The sequence below is a fragment of the Panthera tigris genome, chromosome C2 (genome assembly GCF_018350195.1).
Source record: "Panthera tigris isolate Pti1 chromosome C2, P.tigris_Pti1_mat1.1, whole genome shotgun sequence".
NCBI lineage: Eukaryota > Metazoa > Chordata > Mammalia > Carnivora > Felidae > Panthera > Panthera tigris.
The window spans coordinates 59,091,933-59,111,379 of record NC_056668.1 but is presented as its reverse complement, the minus strand read 5'-3'; the positions used below and the strand labels follow the sequence as shown (position 1 = coordinate 59,111,379).

General features: G+C 51.1%; 1 protein-coding gene across 8 annotated transcripts in view; it reads right to left on the bottom strand.

Annotated features, from left to right (window-relative positions):
* Window positions 1-19,447, bottom strand: part of BOC (BOC cell adhesion associated, oncogene regulated) — a 72,798-nt gene that overhangs the window by 6,537 nt on the left and 46,814 nt on the right. For 6 of the 8 annotated variants that reach the window (XM_042998758.1, XM_042998760.1, XM_042998757.1 and 3 more), the window contains 10 exons: window positions 11,950-12,096; window positions 9,973-10,116; window positions 8,021-8,314; window positions 7,366-7,638; window positions 5,942-6,249; window positions 2,435-2,597; window positions 1,889-1,999; window positions 1,181-1,387; window positions 663-844; window positions 74-179 (listed from right to left, as the gene is read on the bottom strand). In XM_042998758.1, the coding sequence (XP_042854692.1) occupies window positions 74-179; window positions 663-844; window positions 1,181-1,387; window positions 1,889-1,999; window positions 2,435-2,597; window positions 5,942-6,249; window positions 7,366-7,638; window positions 8,021-8,314; window positions 9,973-10,116; window positions 11,950-12,096 (1,935 nt within the window). The remainder of the gene's footprint in view (window positions 1-73; window positions 180-662; window positions 845-1,180; window positions 1,388-1,888; window positions 2,000-2,434; window positions 2,598-5,941; window positions 6,250-7,365; window positions 7,639-8,020; window positions 8,315-9,972; window positions 10,117-11,949; window positions 12,097-19,447) is intronic. The other 2 variants (XM_042998763.1, XM_042998764.1) reach the window with 2 other exon arrangements.

The window sequence follows — 19,447 nt, the reverse complement described above, 5'->3', positions numbered from 1 at the left end:
AAGTTTTAAACTTTCATCAACACCTAGACACCCTTGCCAACAGAGAAAACCGCGTCCCCAAAGTGCTTCTTACCTTCCACCATATCCTTCTTGTAGTCACTATCGTTGTCACTGTCTGTGGGCCGATAATAGATATAAAATCCATGGATTGGGGTGTTGTTGTTACTTGCTGGAATATACTATAGGGAAGGGAGAAGAAACAAGTTGACAATGGAGCAGAGAAGTCCTCATGTGAGCAGACCCACTGGTGGACAGAAATTTTACCCCAGCCTGGATTTAAAAATTCACTGCAGGAGTCTGGCAAATACTTCTGATGATACTCCCCAAGGCTTTCTGGGGAATGCTATGAAGGTCACTTGTTATTTAGCCTAAAGGTCCCCCAGCTTCTGGAGATAAGGAACAGACATTTCTCCAAAGATCTGAGCCCCCTCTGAACCTGCCTGGGTACTGTAAGGATAAGTCAGTCTGGCGCAATTCCCAGGTACACGGGGGTTGGGAGGTGACCACTTACAGGAAGGCTTTGTGAAAAAATACAGGAAGGGGTCTTAGAAGAAGGGCAGTATAGAAAAGTGATTGCTTCCTGCCCCCACTGCAGCAGCCAGCTCTTGTCATCATGAAGCTCAGCCCCCTCTCCCCTTTGCAGTCTGTGAAAGGTCACTTACCATCCACTTGAGCATGATGGTGGTCTCATTGACAGCATCCGTGAAGGTGATGTAAGGGCCTGCCACAGGCCTCTCATACACGCGGCCACTATAGCTGGACACCACATATGGCCTGGAAGGGGCACTGGGTTCGCTCTCCCCCAGCATGTTCAGAGCCCTGACACGGAACTTGTAGGAGGTGCCTGGTGAGAGCCGCTCACTTGAACCCAGGAGCTGGGAAACACTTCTGACCCACCCACCCCAGCACACCCAGGGTAGGGTCTTTTGGGTAGCTCCCAAAGGACACAAGAACTCCCATCTTTTTTGGAAAGGAGCCCCAGAGGGGATAGCTATGGACTGCTATGGAGAGACAGAGAAGGAAGGACTTGTAGGATGGAGGGGACACCACCAAGAGCATCCAATGTGAGCAAGATAGCAGGTGGAGGACCAGCACAGAGTAGAGCCTCCAAAGCTCTGACTCTCCTTTGAGTGGTGGGGGACAACTAGGAGACCAGGTAGGACAGTGGCCGGACCCCTACCTTTCTCTAGACCAGTGATCTCCACCGAGAGCCGGGAAGGAGGGATGGCGCTGGTGGCCAGAATCCAGTCCCCCACTTTCTTTAGCTTCTTGTACTCTACACGGAAGGACTGGATTGGGAAGCCACCATTCCCACGGGGAATCCAGGTCACATACACAGATGTCTCAGAGGCCATGGAGATAGTGGGCCTGTCAGGGGCTTCTGGGGCTAGAGGAAACCAGACATGAGGGAGGAAGGAAGCAGGAGAAGGGACACGATAAGGCGATGTACTGTGACTGGACTCAGCCTGCTCCTGACTGGGACCTATTTCTCCTCCCAGCCCTTGCCCTCTGGTGGCTACATCAGATCTTCCAGGGCTACCTGGGTCACCCTCTCCCAGAAGTCCTTCAGCTAGAACCCCTAGAAGCCATGCTTCTGCAGTGTCAGAGTGTGGAGGACCGAAAGTCAGCTGCTCTCCATTCTGTATTCTCTGGACCCACAGGGCCAATGCTCCCTCCCCATGTCAGACTACATTTTACTTGAAAAACTCCAATCTACGTTTTCTCATGGGGTTGGCTGGGGAGATTCCAGGAAAATGTCACAAGGCCTCCCAGACCCACAGAACAAGACCCCATTCCGCCTGCAACAAAGAACCTTGGGAGGGAGTGAACCTGCTTTCAGTTCTGACCGCTGCTCACCCCGCCCCCCTGAGCCGCCCGGGGGGCTTACGAGAGAGGCGGCCGTGGTCTGGCTGGCTGCTGCTTTGGGGGCTGGCTCCAGGGTCGTCTCTCTGTATCTGCTGCTCCTTGCTGGCCATGATTTCAGGTTTGGGCCGCCGTCCTGGATGGAAGTAGGTGGAGACCAGCGAGTGGGAGAGTGTGGATTAGGTGTCCCTTTCCAGACAGTTCTTTCTGCCTGAGACTTTGCAGGGGGGTGGGGATCTGGCAGGGTGATACAAATAATATAGGACACCGGCTGTGTGGACTGATTCCTAGCTCTGCCTAACCATCATGGTATTGTGCCTGACCCTAGTGTGTGTGTTGGCGGGGTGGGGGGGTGGGGTGGGGAGCAGGGCAGAGAGGCCAGCTGGCAGCTCTCCTCATGAGAGCTGGGACCCTCAGCCTGGGCTCACAAACCAAGGTGAAGCAACAGTTGAAAGGAAGATAAAGTTCAAGGTGACTAGTGGGGCAAGGTGAGCAGGGCTTCTCACCTGAGCCTGGCAGGATTTGCTCAGGCCCACAAACCCCCAAGCTGGGGGCAACATCTGACCCTCACCAGTTCGGAAGGTGACCATGGCTGTCTGGCCTTCCCCTGCACAGTTGTAAGCTGCCATCTCCACTTCATACAAGCTCCCAGGGTCAAGTCTGGTGAGGGTCAGGCGGTGCTGGTTGGCTGCAATGCTGGAGACAGTCCAGTTGTCAGAGGAGTTTGTGACCTGCTGGAGAAGGTAGCTGGTTTCAGCACTGGCATCTCAGCCTGGAGCTACGGGTGGCTATGGTTCACATAAGAAGCAGAATGGAGTCCAACAGGGCAGGAGGCAGGGAAGGAGAATGGGCTGGGTTTGTGCAGGGCGTAAGCTGGTCCTGCCAGCTCTGGGACAGCGAGGTCAGCTCCCTGGTCCCTCACCTAACCGGCCCATCAAAGAACACTCGGTGGGGAGGGTCAAAAGGCCTGACATTGCTGAGTTTCTCCAAAGACCTCCTCTCTGTATTTCTGAAAACCTCCACATTTAACTTTCTTTCTCCTTGATTTAAACCAAATAAACACAGTCTCTTCATACTATGGGATGACAATAATGATGATAAAAGCCGCAGTACCAATAGAAAGAGTTTTGTCTGATGAGTGTTTACTATGTACCCTATAAAGTGCTTTCATGACAACAGCCCAAGAGGCAGGTGTTAGTTTTGTTCCCGCTTCACGAAAGCTAAGGCTTGGAGAGCAATTTGCCTAAAGCCACAACACTAGTGAGAACAGAAACTGTGACTTGACTCCAGAGAGCACATTCATAACCATATGTAACTCCTCCTAGAAAGAAAAAGAGTCTGGGAGCCAGGAAATCTTGGGTTTAAGTCCCGGTTATGTCTCTTACCAGCTGTGTAACCCTGAGCAAGTTCCCTAACCTCTCTGATCCCTAATCTTTTCATCTCTAAAATGAGGCAAATAAAAGCTCTCAGCTTATTCTGAAGATTAAACTAGATCATTTACATAGTGTCAAGCACTGAACTTGGTACACAGTAGGTTCCCAGCAAATGCCTGGCCCCCTTCTCTGGACTTTCCCCACACCCTCCATTCAGTAGGTCTCTGCCATTTCAATCCTCCTCCTTCTGCTCCTGCCTTCACTCCTTTCTTAGTACTTAAAAACTGTGGATGAATTATATCTAGTATGGATCTTTAATGGCCCCATATTTCTAGCTCTTTAAAGAAAAAAAAAAAAAATACAGGAGTCCAGGCTCCCTCCCCAAAGGGCGATGCTGGGAGGCTGCTTCCTCTCACCTACCCCAACTCTCAGGACAAAAGGCTTAACTGCCAACTGTGCACATCTCCCAGTCTGCTGGAAGCCAAAGCCGTGGTTTGCTGAAGAATCAAACAGCTGGTAGAAAAAGCCCTAATCCCCAAGCAGAATATTCCAAAGTAGAACAAAACCTACTATTCAAGGGACAGGGATGGTCTGGGCTCATTTATGTCAGACTTCCAGGATTTGTTCCAAGGGGAGAAGTTTTCACAAACTGAGAATGCTCAGTAGTATTGGAAACCCAAACACAGTAGCCCAGGGTCTGCAGATGCAGCAGGAAATGGAACCGGCTTCCCGAACAAGAAAAAGTGAAAATGAGAGGAATGATTCCCAATCTCCTGCAAGAGAAAGGGTTGTACCCACAGCCCAAACACTGATTTTTCACTTCAGAGTCCTTTCTTGTGAGATGATCTTTAAGACCCGTCAGTCCCTCAGGAATGGAACTGCTTGCAAGACATCATTTCTCTTTGGTGGCATCCACCTAGCAGCCCCAGTGCCCCTCAGGCCGAAGCCTGACAGAAGCCAGAGCCGGATGGGGCACGGTCCTCTCCCTCTCCCTGTGCCCCTTTCTCCCTTGGCCCTCCCAGCATGGGCCTCACACTTCCACTGGGCTCAGAAACAAAAATAAGAACTAGAATGGTCGTTAGTCACTGTCACACACACACACACACACACACACACACACACACACACACGGTGACGGTGGCCTTAGCCTGGCATTTCCAGATCACCATGCACCACCTTTGCCAGCCTGCCTCTTGGTGAGGCAGGTTCATGGCCACCTATTGGCCTGAAAAATATGATTCTTGTTCTCATTGCTGGCTCTTGTCTAGCGGGGACCGGGAGCACTTGGCCTGCCCTGATCTCTGTCTACAACTCTGAGATGGAGGTGTCCGGTTACATGGGGAAACAAGGATTAGGACCAGGGCTGCCCCATAACCCGGTCTGAACAATGAGCTTTTTGTTAAACAAGTATTCACCCCCTTTGCTGACTGTCTACAAAGAGGCCAGGGGGCCAAGGGTTAGTGAGAAACTACCCCCCGGCCCCCACCTCGTAGGCAGTTTCGCCTCAGGTGTCTTTCTGAGGCCCCGTATGTCTGTGAACTTGTCCTCACCCAAGGTCATGAAGGGAAAGAACAGAATGAGATTGCTGGCAGGGTCCAGGGCAGGGGAATGGCTACTGTGTGGCCAACACTTCGCACCACACAGGGCTGGGTGGGTTGGTTGGTTGGTTTTGGCGGGGGGAGAAGAGTTGATAAATACTTTCAGTTCCACAATCACATATTTTCAATACTTTCTACTAAGTGCACATAGTACTTTAATAGGCAAAAATAACAATGAAGGTATAATAAAATACAGCATTTATATAATACATCATCAAATGACACTGTTAAAAATCCATTTAAGAACGATAATTTTCTACCATCTAATGGCCTTAGGGGGAAAAAAAAGGCACACACCTGGGATGAACAGAAATGCTCTTCAAGGACGTTTTCTTAAAGGAAATCTCATGTCCTTCTCCCCAGGGGGGTAACATCAGGTGAGCGCTCAGCCTCGAATGAAGGGGGCAGGCTGGGGGCCCTGTCCTGCCTCACAGGACATTGTGTCCAAGAGGATGGCCTAACTGGCTGTCCCCACACCCTGCCAGGGCCTGAGGTTCCCCCTGCTGACAGCTCCTGAAACATCTACCCAGACAGGCTTCCTTCTGTCAAAGAGAAGTAGCTGAGGTCTGAACAACACGATGTGCTTTCAGCTCAAATGCCTGCTTGTCAAACCTGAGCCATGGTTGAGTCCCCAAAACCGAGGGGGTATTTTATAGCCCTCAGAGAAAACACTTGTTCACAAATATTTGTTTCCCTGGCCTTAGAGCTGGCTTGCCATGCAGAGTTCTTGCAGGGATGTACCCACAGGAGCTTACTTTGGTTAAAAAACAAAACAAAAAACAACATCAACAACAAATGACAGAGGGAAGAGGGGAGGGCAGGTGATGGTTACCAGGGAGACTGTTAACTCTCCCTAGAGAGGAGAAACTGGTGGTGTTAGCTCCTGGGAAGCCAGTGCACAGAGAACCCGAAGGGGCACACATGACTTTTTCCTGGGCCTCTTAGGTTCCCAAATGCCTCAATCACAACCAGTTTCCCGGGAGGTGGTAGGAAAGTTCAGTGGAGGAAGGTCAAGGTCAGCGGTAGGGATTGCAGGAACTCAAGGGGAGGTGGCCAGCAGGCAGAAACCCACACCCAGCCTCACGGAGGGGAGGTCAGGCACCATACCTTGCGGTGTTTCACCACATAGTAGAGGATAGGAGCCCGGCTGCCACCCTCGTGCCGAGGCCGCCACACCAGCTCGTACGAGTCAGTCTTGGAAGTCCGCGGTGAGCTGAGGATGATGGGCGCCTCAGCAGGAGCCACCTGCCCCTTCTCTCCAGCGCACTGTGGGGAAGCTGGCTGCATGGACGTCAGGGGTTTGGGGAGCCCTGGGCGTCCCCTCAGCATCTGCTCAGGGCTTCCAGGTCTTGAGGGCGGCATGGGAGGTGTGGCAGTGTCCAGCTTAGCATCCCGCCATGGCCTCAGGGTCGTGCCTGAAGGACCAGGAAGGAAAGAGAAGCGGAGGAAGAGGATGTTGGTTCCCTTGGTCATGGGCTGAGTTGCTGCCTCGAGGGAGGAAGCAGAGAGAAGTCAGAGAGGAAACCCCTGGGGCGGGAGCCTGAGATGACCAGGGGCCCAGTCCACACATGGCCGGGCCCTGTGGGAGGAGACAGGGCTGTACTGCTGCCCTGCCGGGAGAGAAGGGCAGGCTTGGGCCTTGTGCCCAGGCATCCCGCCGCGGCCCAGGGCAGCAGGCAAGCATCTCTGCCGTCTGCTTGTTTCCCTGAGCCCATGGACTAGCCTCACCTTGCGTGAAGGTGTTCTCCTTACTCCTGAGGAACCCTGCACCCTCCTTCTCATGCCTACATTGGGGGAAGGACATGTCCCTTCACTGCGGGGTCTTAGCACCACGCACACTCTGGGCCTTTTCCTACTCCACTGCAGCCACCTGGAATGTGAGATGTGAAGTCACCTATAAATCACCTGTGAAGTCACCTCTGAGAACTTGAGAGCCCAGGACAGGCAACCCTTCCTTTCGGAAGCATCTGCAGAATGTGCCCACGCTAGTTTCTCCTCTAGCTGACCTCTGAACCACAGACGGTTAGCATCTGATCCTGAGGATTCAGCATTATTTGTTGTCACATTTTCCTCAAATTGTTTCCTTGGTGAGTTTTGTCTCCTTGATGAGCAAGCTGGGTCTTTGTTATGTCTTTCTGCACCCTACCCCCACACCCCGCCGCCCCGTCTAGTCCAAGACTGAGTATGTAAGTAACTACTCAGTCAGGGTAGGTGTCAGCTGAAATGGATCAAGCTGAAAGGGGCAGATTTGCTTTTCTTTACTCTAGAGCACTGGTTGTTGAACTGGATTCCATGGAAACCTAGCAACTCACAGATCTAAAGCATTTTTAAAAATACAATAGTAAGATCACTTCTACTAGTAAAAATGTACACCTCTGACTTTTTAATAAGTTAATGTGAACTTGCACTCATAACTAAAAGCCACTTTTATCTCATTTATAATACTGGGGTTCTAAATTGGATTTCACTTGAGGAAAGGGTTCTGTGAATGTTCAGCTGAAATCTCCTCCAGCCTTTTGGGTGACACCTACCTGGCCTGGCGGTCCTCAACTGGACCACAGCATGGGCACTCCCAACTTCATTCTCAGCCATGCACTGGTAGACGCCTTCGTCCTCAGGCCCTACGCTGACCACCCGCAGGGCCCTGCGGGACAGTCGGAGGCGCTGGCTGGAGGCCAGGGGCACGGCATTCCTCAGCCACAGCACAGATGGCGGGGGGTTCCCACGCACTTCACAGGTGAGCTTGGCGCTCTGGCCCCATGGGATGACCAGCTGGGACAGCTCCATGGTGACCTCAGGGGGCTCTGCCAGGAAACCGGAGCAGGGGTGACAAAGGGCCTGAGTCCTCCCATTTAGGGCTAGACAGGCCCTGGGGTGGGGTGGGGGGGGACTGCAGTCAGGAATGGTTCCCTCCTTCCCTGTGACTGTTGATAGAGGGAAGGAAAGGTCCTGTGTCTCTTCTGTCAGAGTCATGCCCGGAAAGGGACCGGAGAGGGCGGTCAGGCACATACACCTAGACCCTAGGATCTAATCACCTCCATCTCTCTCCTCCTCCATTACTCACTGGGCATGGGACCTCTCACAAGGCACATGACCTTATCCAGGGCTTAGGGTTATGAGCATCTAGAAAGGCCACACTGACCAAAGAGGAGGCCAAGGAGAAGAAAGTCTGCAACAGACACTCACCAAATACCTGGACGTTGTAGAGTATGACTGCTGCCCCAGGCTCCCCGACCCCATTGTCAGCCATGCAGCGGTAAGTCCCCGAGTCCTCCTCACTGGTGGCGTCAATGAGGAGGTTGCTCAGCAGGAAGCGTGTCTTATTGTAGCCAGCGACACTGGACCCATCCTTGGCCCAGGTGACCCGCGGGGGTGGAATCCCACTGGCCACGCACTCCAGGATCAGACTCTGGCCTTTGGTGACAATGATCGTCTGGGCCTCTGGAGGGTAGATGATACGAGCAGCCTCGGCGGTGGAGCCTGGAGGGGCCAGGAAGTGAAGAGCAATGCGTGCGACCAGGACTCAGTGCAGGGGAACCCCTCCACCCCGCCTTTGGCAGCCAGGGCCCAGGAAACAGTCCTCCGGGCATTTGGCATCAAACAGCCCTTCAGGGGCTTGAGACCTACATAAAGTGACTGAATTCCCCTGGGCTTGGTTTCCTTGTCAAAGACAAGGACCTGCCTCTGCAGAGAGCTATTGTAAGAGATGAGGTAATATATCGGAGCAGCAGCACTGACCCAACATATGCATGGAGAACTACGCATGTTGGCAAAGAAAAAGATGAGGCAGACAGAGAAGCAAAGTGCACCCCAAGTCCGAGGATGAGCTAGGAGACAAGGATCCGAGGTAACCCCACACACCACCCAGAGGTCTCGGTTCCCAGTGTCCCTGACAGTGCGAGCACCTCACCGAGCTGAGCAGGACCCACTGTTTAAAAAGATGCATTTCTTGCACAGTATTACAGGTCCCCAAAGCAAATCAACTACTTTGTCAGCTGCTCAGCTAAGGAAGGCGTGACCTCTTTTCAATGCTGGGGAAGAAACCGCACAGCACTCATCAGAAGGCTGGTTGCTCTCCAATGTGCCACTCTCTTCCACGTGGACTATGTGTGATTTTACTTTATGAGCTAACCAGGGGGAGAGCCAGCTTTTATAAGACCTGAGAGCTTGGGAGGCCTTCTTTAAGAAATAGAATGTAGGCGCCTGGGTGGCTCAGTCAGTTAAGTGTCTGACCTCAGCTCAGGTCATGATCTCACAGTTTGGGAGTTTGAGACCTGCTTCGGGCTCTGTGCTGACAGCTCGGAGCCTGGAACTGCTTCAGATTCTGTGTCTCCCTCTCTGCCCCTCCCCTGCTCACACTCTGTCTCTGTGTCTCTCTCAAAAATAAGTAAAAAACATTAAAAAAAAAAAAAGAAACAGAATGCAAAATTATGGACACAAAAACTCCATGAGGGAGGGAGTGCTGAAGCTTGGCTTCCTTAGCTTCACAGTACATCTGCCTCTGGTGCTGACTCTAAGACCACACTCTGCATGAGATGTCCCTCCAGTGAATAAGCGGGAAGGCTGGAAAAAGGCCTGGCACACAGGAGATGCTTGGCAAAGGTGAGTGTTGTTCTCATACGACTGGGGGAGTGTGTGGGCCTCCACGGACCATCCCCAGAGTGAGGTGCTGGGCACACTTCAGTGAGCAGCAGTGTAGGCACAGCCTGGCCTTGTGCCAGGCAGGCCCTGTGGCCTCACATGGGCACAGGCACACCATCATCTCTCCCATGCACGTGCCATCAGCTGCTGAGCACCAGGCCGTCCTGCCCCAGCAGACACGCCCCAACAGATCCCTGCTATGAAAGTCCCACAATGAAGGGAAGCTCTCAATGGGCAGGGGAAAGGGACCAGCAAGCACAGCCACCCCCCAGAATGAGGCAAGGGCCTACGGGAGGCCGCGAGTGGCCGGCTGGTAGGGAGAGGACCCCCGCTCTGTCTGAGTCCTGGATGCTCCGCTGGTCCAAGCCCCCCAGGTCCCACCCCCACTGCAGAGACCACAGACCTGGAGCACAGACTGTGCCCACCCCGAGTCCCCGCCCCCCCCTCCTCAGCCCGACCAGCCTCTTCCATCAGTGAGACACCCTGTTGCCCCTTACGGCGCACGCGGAGCCTGTCACTGGAGCCCGAGGTTTTCACTTCTTGGGTCACCGGGTTGTAGGCAGCACACTTGTACGTTCCCTCATCCTCCCGGCTCGCGTTCACAATCTGGAGGTTTCCTGATGGCATGATCAGGTAGTTATCTGAGAAAAGGGGACACGGGATGAGTTTGGGTCCAGAAAGCTGCAGCCGGCACCTCCCGGTGGGCAGGCAGGGCAGGAGCCGTGAGCTGTACACCTGAATCCCCACAGGCCCACACTGAAAATGCTGTTCTCCCACCAAAACTTCGAATCAAGTGGGCCAGAAATGCTGAGGAGTAAACCTGACCAACTAGCTGACAAACTGGCTAGCTGGCGGACTCCCCTGAGTTAGCACATAGGTCTACAGAAGAACGCTTTATACTTTCAAAGGAGCTGGAGTAGGGTGGAAACGAAGCAAGGTCTGGGGTCTGCCAGACCTGGGCTTACGCGTTGGATCTGCCGTGGACTCTGTGATTCTTGGCAAGCTGACTGACCTCTCAGATACGGTTTCCTCATTTGTAGAACGGTACGACATGTGCCGCCTCAGAGCCTACTGTAAGGACTGAAGGGCCCATGCTGCATATGCAGGTGATGAGATGATCATTCCTGCAAGCCACCAGGAAGGAGGGAAATGCATAGGACTTCCCGTGGGTCTCTGTCATGGTCACAGCTCTAAGCCACCTCACTCCTGAATTTCTGCAACCAGGGAGGAATATTCGCACTCCCAACCACCACCTTCTCCACGCATGTCACTGAAACCCTTCCCTCTGCATCGTGGGTCTGCTACACTTTGTCCGCTTCTGGTCCAGAGGTGCCGTGGGGGTGGGCTTCCTGTCTTTCAACAGGAGACAGATTCACGGCTTCTGGACACCCCACTGGCTGGGATGGTGTTCAGTCGGCTTCCTGGCAAGCAAAGCACTGGCCCTCAGCTCTAAGCTTTCTGGTGGCCTGGTCTGCCATGGTGGTCCTGGGGTCTCTGAAATCCAGGTTCACTAAGCCTGGTGCCTGCCTGTCACTGGGCTGCCCCAGGTAAGAGCAGCTTAGGCAAGTGCCTGACAGAGAAAACGCCTCGACCCCTCCTATGGAACAGGCAGGCTTCCTCCAGAGGGCTATTGCCAAGTGTCTGCTGGGGACAAAGGAGAGTTTTGCTCTATTCCTCGCACTCTCCAGTGATTTCTGAGCGGCAGGATCAGGGGTTTTACCCTTCCAAAAAATAGTTTTCTACATTTCCTGTAGTGAACATATATACATTCCTTATAAGAATATAAGAACATATCTTCCCTTCATAACCAGAAAAAGTTGATGAAAAGGTTTGAATTCTATAGGATATTTTAAAAGGTATACATTTTGAGCTGTGGGTTGAGTCACGTAGGGTCTAGCTGGCATTGAGTGAAGGGTCAGCTATGGGAAGTAGCTGACTTCATCTCGGGAGATATCCCTACTCCTCACAGGCACTCTGTGGACCCAAGCTTGGCCCCCCCGGACCAGTATGTCGTGGCCTGAGCAGGAGCTAGGTCAGCTGAGACAGCCGCATCACCAAGAAGATGGGGAGAGGGAAAAACCCAAGTCCCACTAAAGAGATTCCCCTGATGGGTGGGGGGTGAGCTCCACCGCCCCCCGGGGAATGCCGCAGCTCCACCAATGGCTGGGTTCATCAGGCGACCTCTCGGTGTGTGCCTGGGGGCAAGGAACACTGTGCCGACAGTCTTGTTCAAATGGTGGAAGCTCAGCAACGTCTTCCAGAGCCTCAAAGGATGAAGAGATTCCTCGCAACAGGGCAGAAGACCTCCATTTTGGAAGTCTAGCATCCTACAGGGCTAAATAGCAAGGTAGAAGACAGCTGACCGGTGTGAGGAGGGGACTGCTGGCATGTGGATGGGGGTTCGGGAGGCGGTAGTTGGAGGTGGTCAGCTTCCCTCCTGGCCTTGGCCTCTGGGCTCCTGCTTGCTCACTCACCCCGAGATGCCTCCAGCCACTCTTGCTTGACACTGTATCGGACCTGAGCTTTCGGGTGGCTCTCAGGAAGGTGGCAGGCAATGACTGCTGTGTTCCCCTCATCTACTTCAATCACATGCTGCACATCCAACTTGAAATCCTGGAGATCTGTGGAGAGAAGAAAAGGTGCCAATTGGGCATTGATGGAGGACAGAAACAAAGTGACATTTCCGGGTAGGTTGATGCCTTGGTGTCTTCAGTCACAAGAAACAGCTGCAGAAGCCTCACCTGCTGGGGGCTTTCTGGGAGTGGTCTAAGTCCTTCCTCCGGCTTTCTGTTGTAAGAGTTTGAGGATGGAATGTGTGGCCTTTATCACTACATGGGAGTTTAACTTGGTATATATAAGCTGGAGGGTGGGACATACGTACAGGATTCCATCAGGAGGTGCCTGCGATATCTCACCTCTTCTCATATCTCACCAGCCTCTTCTGTTACAATGAGACATGGGGGCAAGTTGGCCAAGCCCATTGGCCCTACTGAACCTGGCTGGAGATGGGTTATGATCAAGGCATAAGTGCCCTGGCACAGCTCAGTGAATGGAGACTGAAGGGAATGATGAAAGAGAATTGTGATTTCTTTTTTTTCCAGTTCAGTCAAGTTCCCTGGCTTTTCTTTGTCATCCACAATAAAAGCGACAGGCCCAAGATTCTGCTTAGTTACCAACCATGGTTATAACAGGAAGGCTGATGGTACCCACGAGCTATACTCCATGTCATGGCTGATCCTTCCTCGGGGCTAGGGGTGGGAGATCTGTGGACACTCTAAGGGCTTTCTAAGGTAAAGAGGGATCTCCCCAGTGTAGCTGACGGCAGTGGAATGTGGGAGAGCTGAGGGTCCTGACACCAGGCTGCAGTGTTTGCAGCATGGTGGCTGTCTCTTCTGACTTGGCTTGGTGGGAAGACTGGAATCTAAACTGGGAGAGGATGGAGATCCATCTGGAACAAGAGCAGGATGTTTCCCAAACAATCTAACAGTTCACACAACAAAACTCTCTTTGCGTGAGCCAAATCACCGAAGTTGCTGAACAAAACGGGATACTTGTGCCATAAGCCACGTGCCAAATTTATTTTATCAGGACTGCAGCTGAATTGAAGAGAAGACATAAGATAAGAAAGATGAGACTATTTACCCAAACACTCCTTCGTAGAGCTACTTAGCCCTGGAGGCACCCTCTCTGAATGCTGTCTATACCAAATTCTGTGAGCTCCTGAGAGCGGACACCCGCAGAGCTTTTACCGCAACTCCACTGCAAGACTCCACCTGCCTGTGTTGTTTTCCCTGGAGACCCAGAGAAGGCAAGAAGGTGACGGGAGCAGGTGGGAACCACGTTTCTCACAGAAAAGGCAGTTAGTTACCAAAAACAAACTACTGTCACTACAGGAGAGCACAGTGATCAAGGCACGTAGTGAGGTCAGAAGGTTTCCCACCTGATGGAACTTGCCAGAAGCTCTTAGACAAGCTGTGCCAGGACAGGAAAGCCCTTTCGTTTCTATGAAAGGATCACTGTCCCTCTGATTATAACAGTAGGACTTTTCAGGGGCAGGGGCCAAGTCTAAACCTACGCAGGGCCTGATCTCATTAGATGCTCAGTAAATGCTGAATGACCAAATGAGGGACTATCTCAGAAACTGGGGCCCTCAAATCAGGTACCAGATACCCATTTATGTTGCCTGTGAACTCAAATTTCCTAGTTGTGTCTCACCTATACTACAAGCTGAAGGACAAAGTCCTACCACAACAAATTTTCTATAAATCTTTTCTCTACTTATGGCCAAACTTTTATCAAAGTATGGCTATTTTTAAAATAGAATGTTTCTTAAGAGGTCACTTCCAGAGTCACAGAAAAGATGTGACATAGGTCTCATGAATGTGGAGTAGGAAATACATGCTGTTCACAAGCGGGTGACAAAAGCAAAGGCAGACTGCCTGATTGATTTCTACTGCCCCCTTTTACTTTCTGGGGTAAGTAAACGCCTCAAGTGAGGCACATGGGTCAAGGGGAGCTCTCACTCAAGGATTCCTTCTTTTGGGTGGGTGTAGAGCCTTTGGGGCTGTTAAAGAATTTTCTCATCATTATTTAATTTTGTATATGTGATATCTGACTCCAGCTAAATTGGAAATTCCTAAGGGGCAGCCTATTAATTTTGCACTCCACGCCCCAGCCCTAAGCCCCACTGCACAGTATGCAGGATACAGCAAATTCCCTACAAATCCTCGTTAAATGAATGAACAATTTGAAAGGTTGAGCCCCAGGCCCGCTTCATGGGACTGCCATCTGTATAGCTGAATGTGGCTCTGACCCTGGAAGGGGCCAGCACTTGGCTCAATGCTCTGCCATCACCGTCTTCAAATTCTTAACGTTTGCACAAAAGACCCCACATTTTCATTTTGCATTAGACCCCCAAAATTATGTAGCCCAGTCCTGGCTGAGCTTCTCAGCCAAAACAGCGGATGTGTTTTTTTCTCGGAGAGGAAGGAGATACGGACTACGGGAAGGGGTGGATGGTCTGGGCGCAGTGTGTTCTGGCTAAATATTACTAACTGCTTTTCAAAAGCAATGCACTTAAACAATGCAAAAGCCTTAATCCTCCTCGGCACAGTGCGTGCTGTACCTGCCAAGTCAGGAGGATCTCCACAAAGAGAGCTGTGAGCGATTGTCAGCTCAGGGGCATCTGGAAAATTCTGTCATCAAAAAGTAAATCTAAAACTACTCCACCAAGAGATTGAGTTTTTTTCCTCCTCCTCCTCCTCTTCTTTATTTCATTCCAAAGAAATTTGCCTCAAGCAAGAATATACTTAAACAGATCATTTTACAAGAAAGGAGTTTGGCACCAGAATGCCATCTCCACGCTAATGGCCCAGGCTCTTGCCATTGTAACTGAGAGTTTATCCAGGCACAGCTCACGTCCTCCTCCGTGCACCCACCTCACTGACCCAATACTAGAAAACATACGCACCCCCACCCCCTCCCTCAGTCCCTCTTGGCTCCTTCTGCACCCTGTGACAATTGCTAAGTCGGAGACAGAAGGCCGTGCGGTGGGGAAGGCGCAAAGCTGGGCACCGGTCAGCCATGTGGCCAGAGAGCCCCTCTGTTCCGATGCCAACATGTGCACAACAGCTCATGTGGGCAGGACCGAGGACACCCCAGCTGGGCATCCAGCTCCCCACAAGGGCCTACTGGCAGACCAGTCTTCCTGGCTTCAAAAGAAATAAGGAGTAGTTAGGTCCTTGGCCCTGTCCCCTCCTTGTTCCTCCCAAGCTTAAGCCTTAGCTGCTGCTTCACTAGACAAACACATCCAATTTGGCTGCTGGAGTAAAGTTGAGTTTCACTAAGGGATCAAAGGCAGAGTAACAAAGTGATGATGGATGTGAAAATCAGAGCACCCTTCTCTAGTGTTTTTAGGCAGGAAGGAGACTGGGGGTAGGGGCGGGGGTGGTGTGGAGACATCATGATCAGTAATGGCCTAAGCAGCCACCAGATGAGGCAGATGCAGAGATCTGGTTGGCTGCAAGTGAAGGAAACCAGTCTGTTCCCAGGCTCCTTTGTCTGCAAAGCCGGTTTCCTGGCCAGTCCCCGGGGCTGCTCAGGGCACCTCACTGGGACGGGGCTGGGGTGGGGGGGGGGGCAGGCCCTTGAGTTTCAAATGGGGTTAACAGGCCTCACTGCAGAATGATGGATCGGGTTTCATGGGGAAATGGTTTGACAGGACACCTGCCCTTGCCTGTTGACTGGTGTGTTTGAGAAATCCATTAGAGGAATGTTTTTGCAGCTTTAATCCTCTTACCTTCCCCCAGACCCCTCTTGTGCATCCTCTTTGTGTATTCTTTCGGCTATTTTATTAACTTGTCTGCACTAATCAAATGCCAATAAGCCCAACTCTTGTTCCTCAGCTCTCAACAGAAGCCCTGGTCTTTAGGGCCATCTCTGGATTTATAGAATTTCCTTCTCACAGAATTTTGTGCTAAGAAAGCCCAAAATAGTTTAGGCTCCATACAGAACCCTGCCTAGTTCCCTCTTTTCTAAGCCCTCAGTTTCTTAATGGAAGATGTATCTTCTGATACATTACTTCCATAGGGCTCTTAGGTACACAGATTACAGGGCTTTGTTCAGACATAAGTCATGTGATAGGCTCAGTGTTTCCTCTTCACATTTACAGGGTACATCAGGCACTTACCTTCTGAGCCAAGGGAAAATGGGGAGGAAAACAAGAACTTTTGGAAACCTATCTATCTACAAATAGACAGGTTTTATGTTAAGTCCATTTGAACTTCTTATCACCTTCTAGCTTGGATCCTTCCTTTGGCTCAGCAGAACTATGAATTAAATTACAATATTTGGGTTATGTTCATGAATTCCCATGACACAAAACTGTCAAATCTTAATTGTAGGCTCATCCTCCCGATTTTTATACAGTTTACACATCCAGTTAGAGGGTGCATTGCATCACAGCAGAATGCCTCTGGTGTAATCCGTAAGGATCTTCAAGGCATTTCCTCATCTGGGCCTCCTCTCCCTGAGATCTCTCTTAGGCTGCAAGTCACAGTTAAGAAGTCAGGCAAGACAGCGCCTTTGTCTGGAAGCCACAGGGGGTCACCGACATCCCCATCTCCGTGAACTCTGCGGAATATTTATTTAAAAAAGTCATCTTCTACCCATCCAGGCATTCTTATGTAGAGTCAGTCCTGTCCTTTCCCCCTGCATAGGGATAAGCATGTACTTGACTGCTCAGGTTTGGACGGGACCCACCAGATTCTGGGGGTGTCATATTGGGCTCTCTTGGCAATGCTGCCAGGACAGCTTAGTAGCCTCTTGGCCAGTGGCAAGTTTCCGGGCTGATGATTCTACTGCCTAACTCTTGTGGCCTCCAGGCCTCAACTGGCCCTGCGGTGGCTTGTTGTGCCTATGGCTGATGTTACGAAGCATAGAAAGATTTTGCCCTAATATCGCACCCCTCATGCTGACCCGGCCCTTCTCTGCATCTCGATTGGTTTTTGAAAGATGGCAAAGTTTCAAAGGAAGTAAAACGAAGAGCTTTCTCCGGCAGAACCTGTGGCTCACCTCTCTGCAGGATGGACTTGGGGGCAGAGTTTGAGAAGGTGCAGGGTCCTAGGCGTTGCCTTCCTATGTGGGCTCTGGCAGTGCAGGGGCGCTCCCATGCCCCATACTGCTTCACTGATGGGCAGAGAATCACACTACTCTCATCCTCCAACTCACCTGAGGACCCATGCCTTGGCATGGCCCCAAGATGAGCCCTCTGAAATCAAGCGCTCTGCAGGTGGGAAACCATGGCAACCAACTACAGAAACAGAGGAAGCCTGGAGCAGAGCTGGGCTTCCATTAGGCCAGAAAGCCCGGCGCCCGGAAAGGATGGGGTTTACTGCGGGATGGGCGAGCGTCTCAGAAGCCACGCGTTCTGGGTAGTGACTAAGCCTTTTGCCAGCACGTAGCCCTGTCACACAGACGGCTGAAACCAAACCCAACTATAGCCCACAAGGCTGGGCAAAATCAGCCTACTCGATAGTAGGCATTTGACACACACCATGCCCTCCAGGCATCACTGATTTATTCATTCAGCCAGGAGCTACAGAATTGTCTAGTAAGCCCGGCACTGCAGAAGATATCATGAAGACAAAAATGCAGTTCCTAACCTCAGAGACCTGTAGTTTGATAGATGAGACAGGTCAAAACAATACGCAAAGCAGGGTACGATAGCTTGCAAGAGTCGGGTCGGCAGGCTTAGTCCCTACCACCTCCACGAGCATCCCAACCTAGGTCAGGTGGCCTTGAGCTCCCGAGCAACTTAGAAAGGGCAAAGGGAATTGACAGAGGGAGTACTCGTCCTCCCTCCGCAGGCCGCGCGAGTGGATGAATAGATTTCCTTTCATTAGGATTTTTTTTCTGCCTGTCCAATTGCACAAATAATTTTGGCTGCAAACCTCTCTCCTGAGAGCCATGGAAACATGACATGAAATTTCTCAAACACACTCTCTGATGAAAGCAAGGCATATGCTCTCCCTTATTTAAATAAAAACAGTCTCCACGGGTATCTAAAAAGGCCTTGGCAGATGCCAAACACACTAGTTGTTCAATCTTGTGTTTCTTTCTTTCCCCTTGAGTTGAGGTGGAGTTTGCACTCAGATTTCAGCAGTGGGAGAAAGCTGAGGGCAGAGAAGAGATGAAAGAGCCACGAGAATGAGGGCAGAGGATCAAAATCAAGACTGGAGGTGGGCAGGAGAGGAGAGAGGATATAAAGGGAGGAGTGGGACAGAGAGAAGGGAAAATAAAAAGGACCTAGTTGGCAATGTCATTAAAACGATGTGCAATAAACTGGCCTAATGTTTCAGGAATTTCTTGGCTCGAGTCATTAAAAATCTTCTTTACAAAAGAAATAAGAAAATGGGAGATGTGATTAATCCTTGAAGACAAGGCAAGGATGGGAGCCACGTCTCCACCGAGTCTGGCAGCCAGATGCACGGAGATGTCTGTAGACCATCTCATTTATCTGACTTCAGTTCTGCACTGAGGTAGGGCTGGTTAGCAGAACTTGGGAGTTTCTTTTGGACCAAATGAAGGAATGAAATGGTTTGAAAAAACACACTTAAGAGAAAGAGAAGGGAAAAAAAAAGATTTAGTTGCCAGTAACCCACATCATACATATTTCTCTGATCAACGAAATACAAACTATAAACTTAGCAATGGGAAAATTAATGTGAATCCTGGTGGTCTGGATCATGAGAGCCAGAACTGGATCCTGACAGAGCGTCTGGCAGGCTGGCAGCCTGCACAGGAAGAGGGAGGGGAGAGAAAACGGGAGGCCAAGGCACTGGGGAAGAATGGAGATGAGCACTTCAGCATGGTCCTCACATACAGAACTCTGGGTCGGAGAGGCAGGGGTGCTGCCCTAAGGCCACTGGGGCCCACAGTGGTGCTACTTTTTCTGCCCACACACCTGGAAATTACATATTCCTACAAGCAGTGGTGGCTACTGATGCCAACCACCCACTACCTCGGAGAGTGTCCCATGAAGTGTCTCATAGGACGTGGAGCCACATTCACTGGTATCTCCCTTCAAAGTTTCCAGAGGTTCCTCCAAACATCTCAATTCCTTGTAAACAGACCTTTAGACTTCTGACATCCATCAATTTTTCTGAGCCCTCCTTGAATCTACTTGTGTCTTCAACCTGTTTATACCCAGAGTTCTTACTTCATTTTTTTTTTTAAGCCTTTTAATATGTCAGGATTTGGTGAAGAAATCTTTGTTCACCTTTTGCATGCCCTTCTTGGCCTTCTGGACTTCAAACATATATTATCTAGGAGTCTTCCTCTTTCTAGACATTCCCTAGAGGCCTACTCTGTGCCAGGCCCTGTGGTCACAGAGATAAATGACAAAGTCTCTGCCCTCCAGGCAAATGAGAGGGCTACAGAAGTAAAGACAGGATGGTAAGGAAGCTGGGAAGA